Here is a 22,940-nt window from a genome sequence, read left to right as displayed (position 1 = left end):
ACCGAGGAGCAGAGCGAGCGTACCGGCTGGAACACCTGAGACATGGCCGTGCTGCCGGTCATCTTGTTGTCTTTCCGGGGCCGACCCTTCTTCCTCTTCTCCACCACCTCCTCGGACATGTCCGCCTTCCTCTTGGGGAAGGACATGGACTTGGCGCCGGCCATCTTGTCCTCGCTGTCGCTGCTGCTCTCCTCCTTGAGCTTCAGCTCCTTCGCGGTGCCGCCATCTTTCGCCCTGGACGGAGGAACGGTCAGAGACCCTCGGTCAACCATCTCCCCCACAACCCCTGTGGACGCCCCCCCCCCCCCCCCCCCCAGCTCTGCTGGACCCCTCCGAATCGTATACTTCTACTTTTTACTCCCAGTGCGTACTTCAGCTGCCCCTGGAAAGTGCGTACTTTGCATGCAGTATGCGTACGACTGGGACATACCGCTTGGTCATAAGATTGCGCCTCGAAAATTGCCCACATCCGTCGCTGTCCATAAAGCGGCGTTCGTCCGCGGCTGTCGCAGCTTGCACGTGTGACGTAGTTTCCGCCGTGCAATGGATTGTGGGTAAGAATAGCCAGAACAGTCTGCTGGTTTGCATGCTGCGAGATACGACGGATGTAGTAGGACATCCTGGTACTTTTGCCATACTGCATGTGGCATACCATGTTTTGGGACATAATGTGTCCTTTTTTGGCATAGTATGGAAGTAGGCGATTTGGAACGCGGCCCTAGTTTCTACAGACAACTTTGTTTCTGCTGACCGCTTTGGAGGCCATGAGGGGGGGAAGACTGGACTCTAGTAGGTTGCGACGTCTACCGATACGAGATTATAGAGGCTGCTGATTGTGGAGGGCCCCGCGGCTCTCTGACCTATGACCTGTACCTGTCGAGGGGCGTGAGCCCCGCCATGGAGGAGACGTTGACCCCCGGGGTGGCCTTCGACCTCTCGGTGAAGCGGGAGTCCAGGGCTTTCATGGGCTCCATCTTGGAGGCGGAGGTCAGCAGGAGGTTGGTCTTCAGGGCCGTGGAGTTGAGGGACGAGCCGGCGCCGAGGACGCTGAGGGAGGGAGAGAGAGAGACCGTCGAGGGGAGAGAACCGGAGAGAGAGCAGTAGAAAATAAGTAAAAGCAGAGTAGAGAACGGCACGGTAGAGCGGAGCGGAGTAGAGTTCTGACCCGTCCTTGGGGTCGTCCTGGGCCTTGCCGGGCGGAGGGGAGGTCAGGGGGTCGTGATTGGGTCGCAGGCCCAGGGAGTTGGCTGTGGACGAATCGGAGGAGAGCTGATTGGTCAGCTGGCTGGACACGGCGGAGCCGGGAAGGATGGGAACGCTGTTGAACAGAGCTGGAGAGAAATCCCTGAGCAGGGGAGAGAGAGAGAGAGAGAGGGAGAGAGAGAACAGACAGGTTCAAACAAATCCAAACAGGTTAGAATTCACAACAAACTGACCAGTACCTTTTCAAATCCAAACATGTTCTAGAATTCACAACAAACTGACCAGTACCTTTTCAAATCCAAACACGTTCTAGAATTCACAACAAACTGACCAGTACCTTTTCAAATTCAAACAGCTTCTAGAATTCACACCAAACCGACCAGTACCTTTTCAAATCCAAACAGGTTAGAAATCACAACAAACCGACCAGTACCTTTTCAAATCCAAACACGTTCTAGAATTCACAACAAACCGACCAGTACCTTTTCAAATCCAAACACGTTCTAGAATTCACAACAAACTGACCAGTACCTTTTCAAATCCATACAGGTTCTAGAATTCACACTACAATTCCGTTCCTGGGCCAAGCAGTTCTAGAATGTCCCAGTATCTAGCCGAGTGGTGCGGAGAGGTGGTGGTCGGGGGTCTCACCCTGTGTCCAGCTGGGCTATGCAGAGCGGTGTGATTCTCCTCCTGCCGTCGGCGGTCCGCGTCTCCACCTGCTTCTTCAAAAGGTTCTGGAGGGAGGAACACAGATGGGCAGAACCCTGGTCAGACCCGCCACACTCTAACTGCCGCTCGAGGAACACGGGTCTAGCGCAGAGCGGATGCCGTCTTAGAACGGAGACCTGCTGTAAGGGGAATGAACTCTCTCTAAAAGGATAACATGTATTTAGAATATGACTCACAATATTACCACAGCAACAGCGCTGGAGCCCTGGCTACCTAAAGGCTGCTGGTGACGAATTGAATACTTTCATTCATTCGTTCGTTTTTTCCTTCCTTCCTTCCTTCCTTCCTTCCTTCCTTCCTTCCTTCCTTCCTTCCTTCCTTCCTTCATTCATTCATCATTCGCTCATTTAACCTTGATTTGTGCAGGTCTCATTGTCGAGGCAGCTCCCACTAGATCCCCCCCCCCCTACCTTCCGAATGTCCTCCAGGCTCTCCCCGTTGACCACGCTGGTGAGTTTGGGGGTCTGCGCGTCGTGGGAGGCGTTGTTGGCGTGCTGGGCGGCGTTGTGTCGCTCCTGCTGGTATTTCAGCATCTCCGGGTTCTCTATGATGGTGGTGGACAGCTGGGCCTCGGTGGTGATGGCCAGGCTTTTACCGTAGATGTTGGCGTGGATGGTGTTCTGGGTTGGAGGGAGGGAGGGGCGGGGGGGGGGGGGGGGGGGGAGAGAGGGAGATGGGGGGGGGGCAAGGTTGGTCTGGTTGCTAAGGTTTGGCTGGACATGAGTCAGCAGTTTTCTAACAATGTTTGGTCCCCGGATCCGTCGGTGCTTGTGTACGTGTGTGTGTGTGTGTGTGTGTGTGTGTGTGTGTGTGTGTGTGTGTCAGAGGGGAGTCGGAGGACGCTGCGGGGGACCAACCTTCTCGTCCTCGTTGAGGGCGTCCCCCAGCTCGTCCTGAGAGAAGTCCAGATACGCCACGGTGCCGTCCATCGAGCACACCAGGATGCCCAGGCCGTTCAGCGTCCTGACACACACACACACACACACGCACACGCACACGCACCATTAATAGTCCTGACACACACTGCAACACACACACGCACGCACGCACGCACGCACGCACACACACCATTAATACTCCTGACACACACTGCAACACACACAGAACCATCAGTCAGCATCCAGAGACACACACGCACATGCACACACAGCAGGGTCATCTCACCAGGAGATATCCATGATGGATTTGTCGAACAGGTCGTGGATGACCACTAGGGGGCGCTTCAGAGACGTCAGCTGAGGACAGAGGAACAGCAGCAGTTACTATGGTGCTATAGGGTATGTTGTTCAGACAGTGGTGCCGTCTCGTGTGATTAGAGGTGAAACAGCAACACACTATCACAAGCACACTCACACCCTAACTCTCTCTCTCTCACACTCTCTCACTCACACCCTAACTCTCTCTCTCACACTCTCTCACTCACACCCTAACTCTCTCTCTCATACTCTCTCACTCACACCCTAACTCTCTCTCTCACACTCTCTCACTCACCCTAACTCTCTCTCTCACACTCTCTCACTCACACCCTCACTCTCTCTCTCACACTCTCACTCACACCCTAACTCTCTCTCTCACACTCTCTCACTCACACCCTAACTCTCTCTCTATCTCTCTCGATCACTCACTCACTCACACTCCCTCACACTCCCTCACACTCCCTCACACTCCCTCACACTCCCTCACACTCCCTCACTCACACTCACTCTCTCTCTCTCTCACTCTCTCTCACTCTCTCTCACTCTCTCTCTCTCATTCTCTCTCATTCTCTCTCACTCTCTCTCACTCTCTCTCACTGACTCTCGATCACCCTCACTCTCGATCACACTCACTCACTCACTATCTCACTCTCTCACTCTCTCACTCTCTCACTCTCTCACTCTCTCACTCACAGGGTGACTCACCCAGACAGAGAGGGAGCGGTCTTTGCTCCCCACGGCGCAGCAGCAGTAGGGAGAGCTGGGCTTGTTGGGGGCGCTGCCGTTCTTCTGCTTCTTCTTGAAGATCTTGGGGTTGAATTTCTGTATGCAGAGAGAGGGAGGGACAGGGAGGTTAACACACGCGTGTCGGTCGGGCTGTGTGTGACAGTGTGTGGGTTGGGCCGTGTGTGACAGTGTGTGGGTTGGGCCGTGTGTGACAGTGTGTGGGTTGGGCTGAAAAAGGAATGGAAAAAGAACTTGCACATCCACTATGCAGACCAGGTTCAGGACAAACCGGAGTTTGAATGAGAAAAAAAGTAGAGTTCGCACACTGGAGCATATAGAACAATGGAACGTTCCCAATAGTTTATTAAATATGACGTTTCGATCTTATTCGATTCATTCTGATGAAGATACCGGGAATATTCCATTTTTCTATATGCTCCAGGGTCACATACTCTTTTTCTCATGGGCTGTAAAAGGGCCGGTCTTTGACAGTTGACCAGGTCAAGCATGGTCAACCATGTATACACGGTTAACCATCCATACACCACAGAAGCAGGAACTAGGATGGAGAGGATCATGTGAAAAGATAATAATAATAATAATACATTTTATTTGTAACACACTTTTCATTTTAAAAATCTGGGCTATAAGATATTGGCCCGATTCTTTTGTGAGTTGATGTTATCTTTTCACGCTGATGTCAGGTATTATAAAGCGAGTGTGTCCGGTCACTCACCACTACGGTGACGGCCTTGCGGTGGCCCACGAAGTCCATGTTGGTCCGCCAGCCGTCCCTCTCGATGATCTGGGCGGTGGGGCCCGAGTTGTTCATGGCGTGGGCCGACACCAGGTACTGACCGTCCGGAGACCAGCTGAGACGCAGCACGTGAGTGGTCCCTCCGCACTACGAGGGGGGGGGGGGGGGTTGATAGACACGCACGCACACACACACACAGTCAATTTCTCATCTAGTCACTGTTAGCACTGTCAGGGTGGGACTGTCCACACGCTCATCCGATTGTTTCAGATCTACACAGCGGCGCGGGGCGGTTTTGGGACGGGTGAGCCCGGAGATCAGGAAGACGTCCCCCCCTCCCCCCCCCGGCGTGACCCCATCCACCGGGCGGTGCCCCTCACCTCGTTGAAGGGCTTGGTGATGTTGGTCTCCATCTGCCAGTCCATGGTCCGCCACACTTTCAGGCTGTGGTCGTCGGCCTGGGAGGCGATGTACTTCCCCACGGGGTCCCAGGTGAGACCCTTCACCAGGCCCGTGTGACCCCGCAGGCACGCCACCATCTCTGGGGGGAGGGGAGGAGGAGAGAGAGGGGCGTTGGAACGGAAGTTCAGGGTTTTGTTTTTTTTTCGTCGCTGTTTTAACAGAACATCTAAGATCACGAGAAGGTCCCGTAAGCTCCTACCTGGGAACTTGCGTGCGTTCCAGATGACGATGGTGTTGTCTACGCTGCAGGAGGCTAACCATACATCGTGAGGAGACCACGCTACGTCCATGACATCTGGAGAGACATGAATGACACACACACACACACGCGCGCACACACACGCACACAAACACACACGCACACACACACGCGCACACAAACACACACGCACACGCGCACACACGCGCACACACACACGAACATCGCTGTTACCCCCCATGGAGCAGAGAAACATAGAGCATCAGAGACACTGGCAGGCTGCTACGCTCACAACTAACTAACCTGCTAGCTAACCTACTAACTGACCTACTAACTAGTGACCTCACCTCCTGTGTGGTTCCTGAGGATGGTGACGCACCTCCACTGCTCGACGTTAGCCAGCTTGTTGCTGGAGCCGAACACGGTGCTGGGCCCTATCAGGCTGGTCAGGGGGACGGAGGAGACAGGGTCATAGTCAGGTGAGAAGGTACAGCGTCACACACAACGCTGAGGCAAAGCATGGCGGGTTGAGTGAGTGAGTGAGTGAGAGAGAGAGAGAGAGAGAGAGTGAGTGAGTGAGTGAGTGAGTGAGTGAGTGAGTGAGTGAGTGAGTGAGAGTGTGTGAGTGAGTGAGTGAGTGAGTGAGTGAGTGAGTGAGTGTGAGAGAGAGGGAGAGAGAGGAGAGAGAGAGAGTGTGTGAGTGAGTGTGAGAGAGAGAGTGAGAGAGAGTGTGTGTGTGTGTCTGAGTGAGTGAGTGAGTGAGTGAGTGAGTGAGAGAGTGAGAGAGTGAGAGAGTGAGAGAGTGAGAGAGAGAGAGAGAGAGAGAGAGAGAGAGAGAGAGAGTGAGTGAGTGAGTGAGTGAGTGAGTGAGTGAGTGAGAGAGTGAGTGAGTGAGTGAGTGAGTGAGTGAGTGAGAGAGTGAGAGAGAGAGAGAGAGAGAGCAAGCGTGTGAGTGTGTCTGTGGTACATACGCAGCTCTCTTCCAAACCATGACCAGTTTGTCGTCTCCTCCCGAAGCCAGGTACTGACCGTTGTTGGACCAGCGGACGCAATTCACACAAGCTGGGAACGACATCAACACAGTTCACACGTGCTGGACAAACAACACATCTAGTGCTCCTGTTTATGAACCCAGAAAAAGAAAGAGGCAAAAGCCGGAACAAAAGACTTGCAGGTAGAGGGAACAGGGGGGACAGGAAAGGGAGCCGTACCTAGGTGGTTATCCATCTGGCAGAGCATCTTAGGGATGATCTCACTATTCTCGTCCTCCTCTCTGAGCACGGGCGCCATGTTCCAGATGACCACCTTCCCAGAATCCTCTCCTGCAAACATACCAATAAACCAAAACTTTATTGATACCCTGCTTGACAAATCTAGATTTGGCTGGAGTGACGAGCGATGCGAGACCTTACCTTGGCCACCCGTGGCAAACTTGGTTCCATCGGGGTGAATGTCAAGCGAAAATATTGGCTTCCCTGCAGAGCAAACACACGTGGTTGCATTTTAATAGCTAAATTACCACTTTAAAAAGCTGCACAAGAGACACTGAACTGCATTTCAATTAACGTAGCAAGACCCACATTAAAGGGAAAAAGTACCTGCACTATGAAACACAGATTGTCTGCTTTGAGAAGAATTACAATATAGATCATTTGCATATCAAAAGGCTGGATTGCTCGTAGCTAACTTGAAAGCTAGCTTTAGTCATGTTAGCCAGAATGCACTGGCTAGCTCATTTGACATGAAACAGTTGGGCTTGACCATCAGATAAAGAAGCCTTTCATCTAACCTGGATTGCAGCCAAGTAGCTTGTTAGGACTACCTAAATTCATGTGACAAATCGGGAGATATAATGTTTAAATCACGGTATAAGTTAAAAAGCAGTGGGTGTTGAGTAGCTGCCTAGCTAGCACTAGCTATCTCAGTCCAAAATGACATTTAAGCAGTGCAACTTCAAAATGGGTCGCCTGCGGTAACAGGGCTACTGAGACTAGCGATCGGATGATGCAAAGCACAACAAAACGCATGTCTGGATGAATTTGCACATCATGCAATTTAATATTTAGGAATACCTAACGTGTGAATGCTAGTGGATAGCTAGCTAGAGAGCTAGCATCGGCCAAACAAGTGACCATCATATCTCGACCCCCCCAACATCAACAACAAAAGCGCAAGTTGGGTCCCAGATTCCTGCACGGCGATTCAAACCCTCACCATTGTGACTGACCCAACTGGGTTTCAACAGCTTCATCTCGATCGCGGTGCGATTCAATGATGTATTTCAGTCTGATTGTGATTTCCCCGGTCTTGCGTGTACTTCAGATATCCTTGATCCAGCGACACCCTCCCTTTGTGTCAAAGTCCGCCCGTTACTTTGGTGTTTGGTTAATTCAACTCCATGTCGGCAGCCTCTCGCATCCTCAACCTCCCAGCAGAAGAAGCCGAGAAACAGCGGCAGCAACACAGGAAGGTGTTTTTTCTTCACGGTCCGTTAGAATCATGTCCCATATTATTTGTTCCGCAGATCCACAAACAGGGTTTTCCTTTTGAGAAGCGTACACCGAAAATATTCCACCGATTTATGAAGGATAAATACCCTAAAATGTGAACCGTAGAGAGATTTTTCAGATACACAAGAAATTTAGTAGATCAGAGGTAATTCGCCAAATCGCCGGGGACTTTTATTTTGAAAAACATAACTTGAGAGTGTCTGAAAACACAAACACCACACAAGTCACCCATCTATTCCACTAAGTGCGTGCTTTTGCAAACAAAGCGTCAAAGAACCACAAATATAGGCTAGCACTAGCTAGGCTTTACAACATTACATAGCTAGCTAGCTACATAGCTAAAGCAAGATGTTCAACCACCAGCAACATCAGCAGCAACAAAGTGTACGACAGCTTCAGCAACGTGTACAACAACAGCTGAGACCACAGCACAGAGGTGGAAGGTGAGAGATGGGCTAGGATGGGTCTATTCTATCTAAACACTGATGACTAGAAAGTTCGAATTATTCCACAATTATACCACCCACATAGCCACTTGTCTTGACTAGCTAACGTTAGCTACTATCCCTAATTTGTGTTGGCATGTCTCCTCTCGGTATGTTCAGACCTCCAGTACGAACCCTTGGTGCCCCCGGACTCTTCTGCCCCACAACCACCCCACAGTCCCCGGAACCACTCCTCCTACCCACCAACCCTTTGTTGCAAGGGGCTCTGTACAGGCATCCGATGAGAGGTTCGTATAATTAAGTATAGAGGTTAGTATAATACTTAGCGAGCTAGAATCCAGTTCTTGATGTGTACAAGTTTCTTATTCCAAGACAGAGATATAAATATACTAATGTGTTGTGAGTTCATATAGCAAGTATTGAGCGAGTCTGTCTTAAGTGGACAGTCATTGATCTTATCCCACACCTGTCTCTCTCTGTAGGCCTGACGGTAAGTAGAGGTTTGCCTCCTCCTCCTCCTCTTCTCCTTCCTCCAGCCACTGGGACCAGACAATCTCTCCTGGGAGCAGCTCCTCCGGCCGTCCCTGTGAAGAGCTGCCCTGTAGGACTCCTCTCAAGACCCTACTGGCCGCACCTCACAAAGGTCCATGTCCTCCCAACCCCCCCCCCCCCCCCATTAACAAGGTCCATGTCCTATTGACCACACACACACACGCATACCCCACTAACAAGGTCCATGTCCTACTGACCACACACACACACACACACATACCCCACTAACAAGGTCCCTGTCCTAGCGACCACACACACACACACATACCCCACTAACAAGGTCCATGTCCTACTGACCACACACACACACACACATACCCCACTAACAAGGTCCATGTCCTACTGACCACACACACACACACACACACACACACACACACCCCACTAACAAGGTCCCTGTCCTAGCGACCACACACATACCCCACTAACAAGGTCCAGGTCCTACTAACCCCACTAACAAGGTCCAGGTCCTACTAACCACACACACACACACACACACACACCCACACACACACACACACACACACACACACACACACATACCTCTAACAAGCTTCCATAGCTCTGTGGCAGACACTCGATCTGAGGTTTTCATCAGCATTCAGTTGTTCATTCTTCTCTAAAGGCCTGTTTACTTATAGAATAACGGAACTGATCGCCTTAATTGATAGTTCCCATGAACTATTGTTGTGACTTTTTGTGTGTTCTATTAGGAGGATCCAGGGAGGAAGAGGAAGATGGAGACAACGGTGGGAGCAGAAGGACATCTCAGCTGCGGTACGGTAGAGGGAGATCCCGACGATGACGGGACGGCACACACAGCCCAATCACACGGATCACCGTTTCCACAACAACTGGATCCGCTGAGAAGGCAGAGGACGAATGGGTTAGTTAACGTCGCAACACGGTCTACCGACCCTGCCGACAGACAGACTACTGCTCGGCTCCACCGCGGTCGTCAGTATCAACCATCAGCCATCGCACGCTGAGGGAATTCATCCATTTGTAATTAACGACAGGGGCTCCGCTGTAGCCGTTGCGTTATGTTCGACGGCAGCGTCGAGTTAGCTAGAGAATTGCCGATATTAATTTCTCGAAATGTTGGCTGATGGTTGATGCTGACGGCTGCAGCTAGTTAGCAACAACACCTATGGGCCAATGGGCTGGTTAGTATAAATTCCACCTGTTCACTGTGAAGAGCCGTTGTTGTTGTTTACAGGTCAAAAGAGCCTATCGGTGAAGGGAAGGGGGCTCTTGAAGACCAGGTACCAACACAGGTCACCAGGCCTGCAGGTGGGCAGTAGGACACATAAACAGCAACTGACCTACAGCCGACACAAAACAGCACATCTACTCAAGTCTAACAATGTTGACTTTAATAAAACGTAATAGCAATGTGTTTTCAAATCGAAACGTTAGTCCACCGGCTAGATTTTGAATGTGTTTTTTGTATTGGATGTGTTGGGTTTGTAGAATGTGATGACTGTTCTGAGCCCAGAGGAAACCCTGGGGGTGTCTCAGCAGAGGGGTGCAGTGAGGGCAGTCAACCAGCAGAGGTCAGTAGACACACACTATAAGATTCAAGTAGTGAGAAACATATTGCCAGAAGTTTGTTGCTAAGTGTGTCTGTGTGTGTGTGTGTGCGTGCGTGTGTGTCTGTGTCTGTTTGTCAGGTTGTGGGGGTGGGCCCGTCGCTGAAGGTGACCATCCAGAGGAGCAGCGAGAGCCGGGCGTTCAGCACGGGACTGGAGGATCCAGCGGGCACCGCAGCGCCACCTACAGGACAGGAGGAGAACAGATACTACTGCCACCTCTGTAACACCAGCTGCCACAACCAGCAAGTGGGGACCAAGACCTTCTAATGTCCCTTTTTAAAAAATAACAAAAACACTCGGCTAAACACCAAAATGCCTCTCTCCCCCTACCTCCCCTCTCCTCCATCCTCCCTCCCCCTACCTCCCCTCTCCTCCATCTTCCCTCCCCCTCGCTCCTCGTCCCCCCTCCCCTGTTCCAGAGGTTCGAGAGCCATATGAGCAGCGTGGGACACCAGAAGCGCATCATGGAGATCCAACGCAGCCTGCTTTCCTCTACACACACCGCCCTGCAGGGCACACACACTGACAGGTAGGGGCCTGGGGGTTGAGGCTGGGAATGATGTTGAGGTTAGGCCTGGGGGTTGAGGCTGGGAATGATGTTGTGGTCGGGCCTGGGGGGCTGGGAGGGTGGGGTTGATCGTGCCGCATTGCGTTTCAGGGGGAGGGGCCAAGGCGTGACACGCTGGTGCGCCACCTGTCAGTCACACTTCAGAGGCGACCTCATCCTCCACCGCCGGACGCAGCAGCACAAGGTGCAGTATAGCTGTGATGTCACACCGGGGGAACAGGTCGAGCCAATAGGAGTCGTCGTATTTCAATCCAAACACAGCTCCGCCCCCTCTCTCCCTGGCCTAGACACTTGTATAGATCTGAACAGAGGTTGCAGCTAGGGATGCACCGATATGAACATTTGGGCCAATACCGATAACAGATATTAACATTGCTGTCATGGCTGATAATCGATATTTACCAATGTCGATATGTTCTGTATAAAAACAAGGGTAACACTTTACAATAAGGGTACATTAATAAGCGTTAGTTAATGCATTATTAAGCATTAAGTAACAGTTAACTAATGTCTCTATTAACCATTTACTAATGTTATTTATGTTAACTAAGGTTAACTAACCTAACCCTAACCTTAACTAAGGCATTAATTAACATTAGTAACCTAACCTAACCTAACCCTAAATAAGCATTAGTTAACAGTTAACTAATGTTTTTTGTGACCCTTATTGTAAAGTGTGACCAAAACAAGTTTCTATGATAATCAAATGTTATACATACTGAAAAACATATGGAAACGCTGTCTCTATGAGCAAAACATTTGATTGAGCCAATAAATCATAGATTTACCACATTGTTTCCTTTCAAAAACAACACGCACAACAGCAGCTAGACAGAAATAATTATCGGTTGTTCACATCGACCCTATTTTGCACATCGGACCGATACCGATATATTAAAAAATGACTAACATCGGCCGATACCGATATGATCGCCGATACATCGTGCATCCCTAGTTGCAGCAGTCGATACGGAGATGTGAATCTATAATAAAACCTTCAGACGGTATTCTCTCCCTGGCGCGGTGTGATCAGCTGTGTAAGCAGTCCTCGCGCCCCTTCTGCCCCACGTGCAAACGCCACTTCAGGACGCCGCGCGGGTTCGTGGAGCACATGAAGTCACCGGAACACAAGAAGGTCAGGCCTCTCCGGAGGGCGCTATTAATATTTAATATTTCATAACCCGAGCTCGCAGCCGAGACCTTTGAACCTTCACCCCCGTCCCTCTGACTTCCTTGAAGCTGCGCAAGGAGGCGGAGCTTGAGGTCCTGGAGGAGGAGCTTATCACCGTGGACGCGGTGGGCTGTTTCGAGGGAGAGGAAGACTACGAGGAAGAGTCTCGAGAGGACGAAGAGACCGGGGTAATGACAGAGACCATGGAATAACGGGACCACCATTCCAATTCCAACAGTAATATTGCGTTGTGAAAGCGAGAGTGAGTGACCCCACTGACTGGGATGTACAGTCGGTTCACTTACTCCAGACAAATGTGCTTATCGTTAGTCGCTTTGGATAAAAGTGTCTGCTAAATGACCAAAATGTAAATATAAAGGTGGATAAGTGCTCACTTACCTGTTCTCTGAACAAATTCCTAGTATGTGTGAAAACCTACCTGGCTAAAATAAATTGGATTCTGATGTGTGTGTGTGTGTGTGTGTGTGTGTGTGTGTGTGTGTGTGTGTGTGTGTGTGTGTGTGTGTGTTTGTGTGTGTGTGCGTGCGTGTGTGCTCGTGTGTGTGTGCGCGTGTGTGTGTGTGCGCGTGTGTGTGTGTGTGTGTGTGTGTGTATGTGTATGTGTGTGTGTGTGTGCGCGTGTGTGTGTGCGCGTGTGTGTGTGCGCGTGTGTGTGTGCGTGCGCGTGTGTGTAGGGTGGACAGCCTGCTCAGAGAGAGCTCATTCCGGAGGACCAGAGGGATGAACCGAAGTGCGATTCAGACACACCCGACGGTGATTATAACATCCCAAAGAGAGACAAGAGACCGAAAAAAAAGACGGGACACAAAGACGCGAAGCTCTCATCATCCGTCCTGTCCGTCTGTCCCCAGGTTCCAGCTTCGTCGTCCCCGTCTCCGGCTTCCTCTGCCAGCTCTGTCACAAGTTCTTCCACCTGGAGTCCACCGCCAGGCTCTCACACTGCAGCTCCTTCTCACACCTCCAGAACCTCCAGGTAGGGAGGCCTCATCCTTCTCACACCTCCAGAACCTCCAGGTAGGGAGGCTTCATCCTTCTCACACCTCCAGAACCTCCAGGTAGGGAGGCTTCATCCTTCTCACACCTCCAGAACCTCCAGGTAGGGAGGCTTCATCCTTCTCACACCTCCAGAACCTCCAGGTAGGGAGGCTTCATCCTTCTCACACCTCCAGAACCTCCAGGTAGGGAGGCTTCATCCTTCTCACACCTCCAGAACCTCCAGGTAGGGAGGCTTCATCCTTCTCACACCTCCAGAACCTCCAGGTAGGGAGGCTCCATCCTTCTCACACCTCCAGAACCTCCAGGTAGGGAGGCTCCATCCTTCTCACACCTCCAGAACCTCCAGGTAGGGAGGCTTCATCCTTCTCACACCTCCAGAACCTCCAGGTAGGGAGGCTTCATCCAGCCCACATAACAGGCTGCACTGAAGCTCCATACAGGGTTCATAGGCTCTGTGCACCAGCTTCACTACTTCCTGAAAGTCACTTGGCTTCTTTATTTCCTGTCCAATATGATTGGATTAAGTGATTAATCAGGTGTGCGCTGGGTCTGCCGCACACCTGATTAATCACCTAATCCAATCATATAGAGGCATACATACATACATAGAGGCTTCATAGGCAAGGCAAGTTTATTTGTAGAGCACATTTCAGCAACAAGGCAATTCAAAGTGCTTTACATGAGACGTTAAAAGCATCAAGACAAAGCGCGAGAAAGACATAAAAGGTCGTATAAAACGAAATGTAAAAAAAAAGACATTTAATACAAAATGCAGGAAGAATAAAATACAGGAATAAAAGTTCAGTGCAGTGTAGGAATGAATAATTATTTGATTTAATAAAAAGCAGCGGTGAAAAGAGAAGTCTTCAGCCTTGATTTAAAAGAACTGAGTTGCAGCAGACCTGCAGTTTTCATAGACTTCATCGTTTTTTTTTTTTTGAAACGTTCACGGCTAGTCTGCTTCTATCAGGGATGCGTTTGGTTTTAAGGGGGCGCAGTCACACTTGTTGGGAAATACCGCAGCGAAACTTCAAAGATTTATTGTTGTATTTCCCGTATGGGGGATGGGAAACCGCTACACTGACGGTGATTTAAAAAAGGCCTACACTCAGAATTTAAGCATTTAATCCAAATAATATCAACTGAAACAAGTGTGACTGTGCCCCTATGCCAACTAAGTGTGTGTGTGTGTGTGTGTTCCAGAGGTACAATGCCCTGAGGAAGCAGAGCAGCTCGGTTGTAGAGGACAGAGACACACACAGTCTCAACTCCACCATCACCGTCCACGTCCAGCCTGGTGACCTCCTCGCTGACCAGAGACCAGTTCTCACCCCTGAGGATGAGGCAGAGCGCTCCGACAGCCCCGGCTCCGACCTGATCCCAGACCAGCTGGACTGCGACATCACCGCTCTGCCCAGCACGGCGGTCACCACCCAGGACAAACCGTCCTCCACCAATGAGGCTCTCGGCTCCGCCTCGGGACAGGAAGTCCGGTCGGCTCCGTGCCGAGGGTCATCGTCGAGCGCGAGGGGAGAGGTGCATGATGGGAATGCTTATGGAGATGGAGGAGCGAGTGGAGGGGTCTGTGGACTCTGACAGGAGGTGAACGCCAGCAGACTTCACAGTACCGAACCACAGATCTAGCACAGCAGACAAACATCCCCAAGCTTGAGGATGAGGAGCCAGAACCCAAGAATTTGACTCCCCTGTAGGCTACATGTACAAACCCAGCAAACACGCAACGTCAGGGAGACGTTCAGATCATGTCTTAATAACGTCCGTCGGTCCTGAACCCCGTTTGTACGTCTGCTGGACCCCTCAATATTCAAACGTCTGGCTTGGACCCCTCTAAGACGTCTGTGGACGTGCAAAACGGGTTCAATATCTGAACGTAAAAAAAAAACATTTATTCTGGCTCCTAATTGGATGTCTTTGGACGTCCGAAAAAGACAAAAAAGACATCTAAAAGACGTCTTTTAGACGTGTCTTTGCTCAGTGGGAAGGATGTGACAATAAAGGGATCGGAAGCTGAAGACAGACAGGCTGCAGCAGGAAGCTCCCTCACAGCATATCCCCACAGACAGGAAGCTCCCTCACAGCATATACCCACAGACAGGAAGTTCCCTCACAGCATATACCCACAGACAGGAAGCTCCCTCACAGCATATACCCACAGACAGGAAGCTCCCTCACAGCATATACCCACAGACAGGAAGTTCCCTCACAGCATAGACCCACAGACAGGAAGTTCCCTCACAGCATAGACCCACAGACAGGAAGCTCCCTCACAGCATATACCCACAGACAGGAAGCCTGTGTCTGTATATCATGAGAGAACCAGAGCCCCAGAGACCAGGGCAGGGCTACCTGACAGATCAGTGATGAACCAGGGGCAGGTTGGATATGGAGACGAGTTGTAACAGCTGAAAGAACCAATGGATCTAGTGGACCGAGAGAGAGAGAGAGAGAGAGAGAGAGAGAGAGAGAGCTAGCGGATCTCCAGGGGTGGGATCTCCTTTAGTCTAGATCTATCTCCGTTATAGGCTCCGGTAGAGCGTGGAAAGACTGAACTCAACACAACACAGTCCAACTACCTCAAACTGATATTGATGTTGTACTGATCAAATAAATCCAATTGACCTATCGTTTATTATCTTGAGTGTGGAGTTTATTGAGATCCAGCTGTTCCATTTACATGATGGGGTCGTGACTTTCACTTCTGGGCATCAGAAAAGCTCTGATTTTGGATTCCCTCCTATTCCTATTCTTCACTACCTAGTTTAAAGTACCATGATGTTGGAGCGCACCAACATTGCCGGTGCTGATGGAGTCATCGAGTTAACTCATCATCTCATGCGTATGCATGCACCATGCACGCTCTTCATCTTGTTTTTTTGTGATCAATCATTTTTATTTTTGAAGACACAACCCAAAACAGACCAACAACAGCAGCAGGCGCTCTTCATCTTGTGACTTGCATCACCTTCTCGTCTCCTGAGGTCGCGTTGCCAGCACTACGCGACTACCACCGTAGTGTGCGTCTCATCCATGGAGGTATTAGGTCTCATCCCGCAAACTAGTATACGTGGCATGCTACTGCGGCTCGCGCCTGCAGGGGGCGCCTCGTCGACCAACGCTAGGCATTATGGGGCGGAGGTAGCAGCAGTTCCTTCGACTTTGACAAAGAGGAGTGAGCACCGGAGAAACCAGCTGTTTTAAGATATCTGTATCTGTAGAACCGTTCGGCGGCATCAGCGGTTCCTTACCGGTGGTGCAACATGCGGAGCAACGATCTAATGAGCAATGCGGAGGACGTAGCGGACCAGGTGAGCTCTCGGGCCCGAGGAGCGGTGCTCAGACCCGGGCACAGCTGGGAGAGGAGAGGAGAGGAGAGTGGAGGATGTTCAGAATGATAGCAGAAGTCGAAAGTGGTTGAAATTATCACAGATTTATGTGTACGTCACGCTAATTTGACATTTAGTTAGTATTAACGCGCTATATTAATAGTTTGATTTGATTTGAACGGAAATAACAGTTAACTGATTAGTTCAACGTGTTCTCTGACTGATACGTTGCCTTTTCAGTGAAACTGCGGTCTTGTCGGAAGTCTGTGTCATCAAACAGCCATTTGAACAGATCTGTGCATTATTCATGTTGCAAGGAAGTCAGCACTGAGAACCTGTTGCTGTATGCGGCACAATATGGCCATGATAGCCAATTCAATGAAGTGGGGACCTGGGTGTCCTTATGTGTAACTTTCATCTGGTTATCATCACTCACAGCATCCCTTATCATCTTCCAGAGGGACTTTATGATTTCATACAGGCCTACATATGATTTATGCTTTCATAACACGACGGGTCACATACAACATCAAATGTAAAGTCATCTTGGCTTCACAAGCACCTGTATTTGTCTACCTACAGTATAGTCTTAGGTGTCTGCCCTAGCATGATTGCAGACGGTGTAGGCCTACTGTAGATGAATTGAAGAACAATGGCTAGACTTCACAGCTCAGTGATATCGCAGATATGTGTGCCGTCAGCTGATGTGTGGTGATGATAATGATGTGTGTGTGTGTGTGTGTGTGTGTGTGTGAGAGAGTGTGTGTCTGATTGTGGGGCCTCTAGCTTAGAATGCCTGGGGCGTCCTAGCATGCTGGAGCCTATAACCTCTAATAATGGAGTAACCCCCCCCCCCCCCCCCCCCAAAAAACACACACACAGATACACAGATACACAGATACACAGATAGATAGATAGATAGATAGATAGATAGATAGATATCCCGAAGGGAAGCTATTTTTGTTGCAGCGAAAAAGTAGTCTATACATAGCACACAACAATACAACACATTACAATACCACATAACAAAGGGCACAGTGGCACATAACTGTACCAAAGAGGGGTTGGGAGGTAATATTATACGGCACAGGAAGGCACAATATACACACACAATATACAGGGTATGCAAAAAAAACACTTGACCGAGTGAGCCTTGACTGTGGCCTTCTCTACAGAGACCAGATGTTCAGATAACGTCTCTCCTCACTCGAACCTTCTCTGGGGACCGGGCGCCTGGAGACCGAGCGATGGAGCGCTCAGTCCCGGAGCTCCACTAGGCTATAGGCTGCTTCACTTTCACTTCATCGTTTCTCTCTCGAGGCGGGATCGTTCATCGGCCGCGGTGTGAGACCCGGATTGAACTGTGATGCTCTTTTCCATCCGCTGTCAACAGATGGTCGCCTCTCTCTCGGCTACGAGCTCAGCAACCGGTGCTATCTGGTTGCTTGGACACAGGGATATTACCCTAGGATACTGTAAAAAGCCTTATCGATAACAACAGGTTGACATTTGCGTGGCTATATTAGGCGTTGTGAGTCAGAGAGCAGGCCGCGTTAGCAAACCTAGCTTCTGCCTAGTAAACTGACACACTCAACATCACCATGGCGATGTGTCCATTCATTGCAGCTCTGCTCAGTAGTGACTTGCTGCAGGCTGATTGGCTGACTGTCCCCGGTCTTGCTGATGTGGATAGAGTGTGGGGGAGGAGCCTATCAGGCACAGCACACCAATGGCTGCAGTGGAGAGTTGATGTCTGTGGAGGGCAGATGGAGAGAGAGAGAAGAGAGAGAGAGAGAGAGATCAAGTTCCTGGGTGTAGTAACTATGTTTTGGTGTGTGTTATTATAAGGGCTTTTAAGTAGATTATGTTTGCTTAGAGACAACAGAGTTGATGTCTGTTCAAGCCGTTAGAGTCAAATAGCCTACAGCATAGGCCTCAGGCTGTAGCCTACTATTTCCTAGTCTCCAATACACCTTTTGTGTTGATTTCACACAGTGAAACGTTCTAATATGCTAGAATCGGTTTAGTTACACCCACACAACCACACACAAACGGTTGAAGAGGAAGTGGAATTGCTTTGCGGCTCGGTGTTCATCTCTTTCCTGTAGATATCAGAAGAAACAGATTAGCCAACAGCAGTAGGGCCACTTCGACAAAACGTCAGGCGGTCAGAACGTTGCTCCACCCTGCCGTCGGAGTAGTTGTCTTAGGTGAGTAGAGTAGATTAGAATAGAGCCGAGTCAGTCGTAATCCACACAGAGGCATCGGTTGTCATGGCCTTGTGATTTCTGTTTACTGTAAGAGGAACAGCCTGAGTCAGTGTGTGTGAAAAGATTTACACAATCATAAGCCTCTCTAAGCCGGGCGACTCCATCATGAAATTTATTCGTCCACTCCCATAATTAAATCCACCGATGATAGTGGGCGGAGCCATTTAAGGATGGGTTACCTGGTTACACCTCTCCAACCATAATACCCCCCCCCTCCCCTCCCCACGTCTTGTGTACCATTATAAACCATCCCTCCCTGCCTCCTCTCTCCTGTCTCCCGACAGCAACACCTGTCCCGGGCGGCTCGCCCGTGTTACGTTATAAACCTTCCCCCCGTCTAACGTAAAACCTCCCGTCTCTTGTAGTTCCTCCGTGTGACCAAGCAGTACCTGCCCCACGCGGCGCGTCTGTGCCTGATCAGCACCTTCCTGGAGGACGGCATTCGGATGTGGTTCCAGTGGGGCGAGCAGAGGGACTACATCGACGCCACCTGGGGCTGCGGGTACTTCCTGGCGGCCTGCTTCGTCCTGATCAACCTGCTGGGACAAATAGGTACGCACACACACACACACACACACACAACGCTGACAGTCGAGAGTCTCGGCCGCAACCGGCGAACACAGACTTAGAACGTCTTGCAGGATTCTCGCAGCCGGTTCTCATGTCGTTGTTGGTTGTTTTGTTTTTTTTACCTCAGGGACGGTTTATATCTGCGCCCGTAGCGCTCGCAGGTCTGACGTGGCGCCGTGGCGTCTGTTTTAACCGCCGTGTCTCTGTCCCGTCCAGGTGGCTGCGTGCTGATCCTGAGTAGGAACTTCGTCCAGTACGCCTGCTTCGGTCTGTTCAGTATCATCGCCTTACAGGTGAGACCGTAGCTGGAGATATATCACAAGAGGGACGCAGTGTAGATATCACCAAGGGCTTCAGGGCCTGTCGGCTGAGGCTAAAGACTGCTCCAGTTTTCTGTGATTACCGTGCCCCCGATAAGCCCCCTCTTTCTGTCTACCCCTCCAGACCATCGCCTACAGCATCCTGTGGGATGTGAACTTCTTGATGAGGTGAGCGCTTCAACTGTCGAAATCTAAATGGTCGAGCCCGGAGCGTGAGATTAGCGCCGTATCTCTATGAAAGCACGTCTTCCTAATCACAGAGCGTTCAGGAGGAAAGTGTTCCTCATTCTCTCTCGCTCACCGTCTCTCTCTCTCTCTCTGGTTTCTCCTCTTCTCCCCCCCCCCCCCATCTCCGTCTCTATCTTGCCCCCCCCTCCTACACCCCCCCCCCCCCCCCCCACACACACACTCCCCCCCCCACACACACACACACACACTCTCCCCCAAAACACCCCCCCCCCCTACACACACACTCCCCACCCACCCCCCTCACACACACACACTCTCCCCCCACACACACACTCCCTGACCCCCCCCCCCCCCCACACACTCTTCCCCCCCGTAGGAACCTGGCCCTGGGCGGGAGTCTGCTGCTGCTGCTGGCGGAGGGGCGCCAGGAGGGGCGGAGCATGTTCGCGGGCGTGCCGTCCGTGAGGGAGACCTCGCCCAAGCAGTACATGCAGCTGGGCGGCCGTGTCCTCCTGGTCCTCATGTTCATGACCCTGCTGCACTTCGAGGCCAGCCTGATCGCCGTGAGTCCCCCCCCGCGCCGGCGTCGCTGCCATTCAGGCTCCGCCCCCTTTCCATCCCGGGGGGGGGGGATCACTGATCAGAGACCTGATTGGTGCAGCTGATTGTCGATCTCCAGTCGAGACAGATCAGAGATTTCCACCCGGAAAAAGGAACGCGAAAAAACAGCGCTTCTTCGCCACCCAGGGCGCTTTTCATTTGGGCTAGGGAACGGCCGACGTCCAGTCAGGCGGTCAACACATTTAACCCCCTTTCTCCCCTCCATCCAGATCCTCCAGAACCTGGTGGGGACGGCCCTGATCGTGCTGGTGGCCATCGGGTTCAAGACCAAGCTGGCCGCCCTGACCCTGGTCATCTGGCTGTTCTCCATCAACGTCTACTTCAACGCCTTCTGGACGGTGCCCGCCTACAAGCCCATGCACGACTTCCTGAAGTACGACTTCTTCCAGACCATGTCTGTGATCGGCGGGCTGCTGCTATTGGTGGCGCTGGGCCCGGGGGGCGTGTCCATGGACGAGAAGAAGAAGGAGTGGTGAGGAGAGGCCACGCCTCCGCCGGAGATAAGCTCCTCCCCGACGGGACACCGCCACCCATCTCCCATGACCCCGAAACTTAGGAACTGGACTTTCTACACCCCATCCGACCTCACCTCCCGAATCGGACCCATAGATAGCACCTGTCTCTCATGCTGCCACTCTCTCTCACCCTGATCCGCTCTCAACAGACTCCTAACAAACAGTTTGCAGTATTTATTCAGCCTTATCTCTTCATACATTTTCAAGACTGGCTTCTTTTGACATGTTTCTTAAAGTGACCAATTTTAAGATGCTGTATATTTTGTCTCTTGCGGTGTTTTAAACTGGTATTTTCACCAGTTTAATGAATTGTGTCAAGTTGTCCATGTCGTGTCTCAGTGGCGTGCCAGTGCCATCAAACCAAAGACAGTGCGTTTCTCTTGAGTGTGTGCCCACCTCTCAGCCAATCAAAATTGAGTATTCAATAAGTGCTCCAATCAAAATTGAATGTTCAACTGAGACTGGTTGATGGGGGGGTGGAGATTGATACATTGCTATGTTAATGTTTAATTCTCTGAGGGGGAGAATACCTCCTAGCTAATGGAGGATAGAACTTTGGATGTAAAAGGGATAAAGAATACAATTGGCAAGTAAAATCTATAATTTGATAGTCAAGGAGAAGTATACAATATTCTCGTCCCCTTCACATGCTTTTTTGATGTCTGCTCTTTTTTGTGACTGTGGCTGCGTTCCAATACCCATACTACCGTACTAGTTAGTACCCCAGAAAAATTATTTAATATGTCCCAATACATCGTAGTCAAATGCAGTATGCCAAAAAATACCAGGATGACATACTGCATCCTGTCACATTTTGCAGAATGCAAGCCTGCATGCTTTCCTGCTGATTCTGACCCACAATCCTTTGCACAGTGGAAGATGTGTGACATGCACAAAGCTGCCGAGCTAGCACAGGTGACAGCGCATTGATGACGTTTGCACTCATTAATCGTCATGCAGCTAGTATATTAACGTATTATACACACGAGTTGCAAAAAATACGTAGTACTTACACATGAATGCACTATCAACTGTCAATGACAGATACCAGTGTGACACCAATGACAGATGACAGTTGTATAGCAGCCTGGCTAGCTAGCTAGCATTTATTCCGACTCAACCGGCTAATTTTGCGACGGATGTATAGCAAGAGGGTCAAAGTTCAAGGTCCATCGTCCCAACTGTACGTACCTTGTAAGGGCAGCTGCGGTATGTAGTAATATTAAAAATAAATAGTATGCGATTTGGAACGCAGCCGGTCTCTAGTTCACCCCAAGGGTCTTACAGGCTGTGACATGGAAGTTGTCATTGTACCTTTGAGTACATGGATTCCTCATGTTCCCCACACTGATCAGTGTTTCCTAGATCCGTGCTCACTGACTGCCTCACCCAGGAACATGTATATTCTCATGTTCATTATTTCATTATGGAGAAGATTGAGGCTGAACACTTCTTCTGTGTTCAGCTCTCCTGTGTGATACCGGTCCATGTGAGACGCGGAGGCGCGTGTTCAGTCTGTCGGGGGAGGAGAGTACTGAGTTTACAGCGACTGATACTTCTCTAGGGCCCATTTCCCACACACAGGTAAAGCCCAGTCATAGACTTAAAAAAACATGTCAGATAATCTCTTGAAAGAGCTTAATCTGAGTCTGGGAAAGTGGTCCTTAATATTGTACATCAGCAAGCAGAGTGGGATAGCCTTACAACCAGCAGGCCTTTTGTTGGTCTCCTCGGTCAACATTAGTCTCTTGTTTTTTCACTTGACAAAGTCTAAAAATATAATTAATGGTTTTCTATAATGTGTTTTTGAATATGTTTAATAAATAGTTAATTCAAAGAATAAACCTTGGAATTTGCGCCAGTTTCTTCCCGACACAATGTTCTTAGATGTGTAAGGGACTGTTTTTAATGTCGTTTGGGGGACAGGATGCAGATTAATCGTTCTCTTATCTCTGGAGTCCGAGGATAAAGGTGTTA

General features: G+C 50.4%; 3 protein-coding genes across 3 annotated transcripts in view; 2 read left to right on the top strand and 1 right to left on the bottom strand.

Moving 5' to 3' along the window:
• Positions 1–7,690, bottom strand: part of hira (histone cell cycle regulator a) — a gene marked incomplete at its 3' end in the record, with an annotated part of 8,372 nt that extends 682 nt beyond the window's left edge. The window contains exons 1-16 of the mRNA XM_084439622.1: positions 7,490–7,690; positions 6,688–6,750; positions 6,487–6,597; positions 6,247–6,337; positions 5,623–5,717; positions 5,276–5,371; positions 4,995–5,155; positions 4,594–4,761; positions 3,837–3,953; positions 3,100–3,170; positions 2,793–2,898; positions 2,346–2,555; positions 1,855–1,940; positions 1,166–1,345; positions 874–1,047; positions 24–234 (exon numbers count right to left, since the gene is read on the bottom strand). Coding sequence (XP_084295748.1) covers positions 24–234; positions 874–1,047; positions 1,166–1,345; positions 1,855–1,940; positions 2,346–2,555; positions 2,793–2,898; positions 3,100–3,170; positions 3,837–3,953; positions 4,594–4,761; positions 4,995–5,155; positions 5,276–5,371; positions 5,623–5,717; positions 6,247–6,337; positions 6,487–6,597; positions 6,688–6,750; positions 7,490–7,526 — 1,977 coding nt within the window. The 5' untranslated portion in view covers positions 7,527–7,690. The remainder of the gene's footprint in view (positions 1–23; positions 235–873; positions 1,048–1,165; positions 1,346–1,854; positions 1,941–2,345; positions 2,556–2,792; positions 2,899–3,099; positions 3,171–3,836; positions 3,954–4,593; positions 4,762–4,994; positions 5,156–5,275; positions 5,372–5,622; positions 5,718–6,246; positions 6,338–6,486; positions 6,598–6,687; positions 6,751–7,489) is intronic.
• A 443-nt stretch (positions 7,691–8,133) lies between these two features.
• Positions 8,134–13,170, top strand: ciz1b (cdkn1a interacting zinc finger protein 1b; the record flags this gene model as incomplete). Its single annotated transcript, XM_084439621.1, has 13 exons — positions 8,134–8,228; positions 8,391–8,518; positions 8,714–8,874; positions 9,497–9,669; positions 10,003–10,076; positions 10,257–10,339; positions 10,457–10,624; positions 10,798–10,907; positions 11,037–11,130; positions 11,980–12,081; positions 12,186–12,305; positions 12,813–12,891; positions 12,990–13,170. The coding sequence occupies 13 exons, from the start codon at positions 8,134–8,136 to the stop codon at positions 13,154–13,156; spliced, it is 1,554 nt and encodes a 517-aa protein (XP_084295747.1). The 3' UTR covers positions 13,157–13,170.
• Positions 13,171–16,332: 3,162 nt separating this feature from the next.
• LOC311309981 (surfeit locus protein 4-like) lies at positions 16,333–20,939 on the top strand. Its single transcript, XM_084439358.1, has 6 exons — positions 16,333–16,460; positions 19,114–19,300; positions 19,535–19,611; positions 19,763–19,806; positions 20,204–20,390; positions 20,658–20,939. The coding sequence occupies exons 1-6, from the start codon at positions 16,413–16,415 to the stop codon at positions 20,922–20,924; spliced, it is 810 nt and encodes a 269-aa protein (XP_084295484.1). The 5' UTR covers positions 16,333–16,412; the 3' UTR covers positions 20,925–20,939.
• The last annotated feature ends 2,001 nt before the right edge of the window (positions 20,940–22,940 follow it).

The sequence above is a fragment of the Borostomias antarcticus genome (genome assembly GCF_949987555.1).
Source record: "Borostomias antarcticus genome assembly, chromosome: 6".
NCBI classification, from domain to species: Eukaryota; Metazoa; Chordata; class Actinopteri; order Stomiiformes; family Stomiidae; genus Borostomias; species Borostomias antarcticus.
The sequence above is the reverse complement of the archived record's forward strand: the minus strand, read 5'-3'. Positions and strand labels throughout refer to the sequence as shown.

Bases quoted from the DNA above. Each gene is read 5' to 3' on its own strand.
- LOC311309981 (XM_084439358.1), top strand. From the start codon at position 16,413: ATGCGGAGCAACGATCTAATGAGCAATGCGGAGGACGTAGCGGACCAG. The intron at 19,807-20,203 runs GTGAGCGCTTCA...TCCCCCCCGTAG, and splicing joins GATGTGAACTTCTTGATGAG to GAACCTGGCCCTGGGCGGGA. The intron at 20,391-20,657 runs GTGAGTCCCCCC...CCCTCCATCCAG, and splicing joins TCGAGGCCAGCCTGATCGCC to ATCCTCCAGAACCTGGTGGG.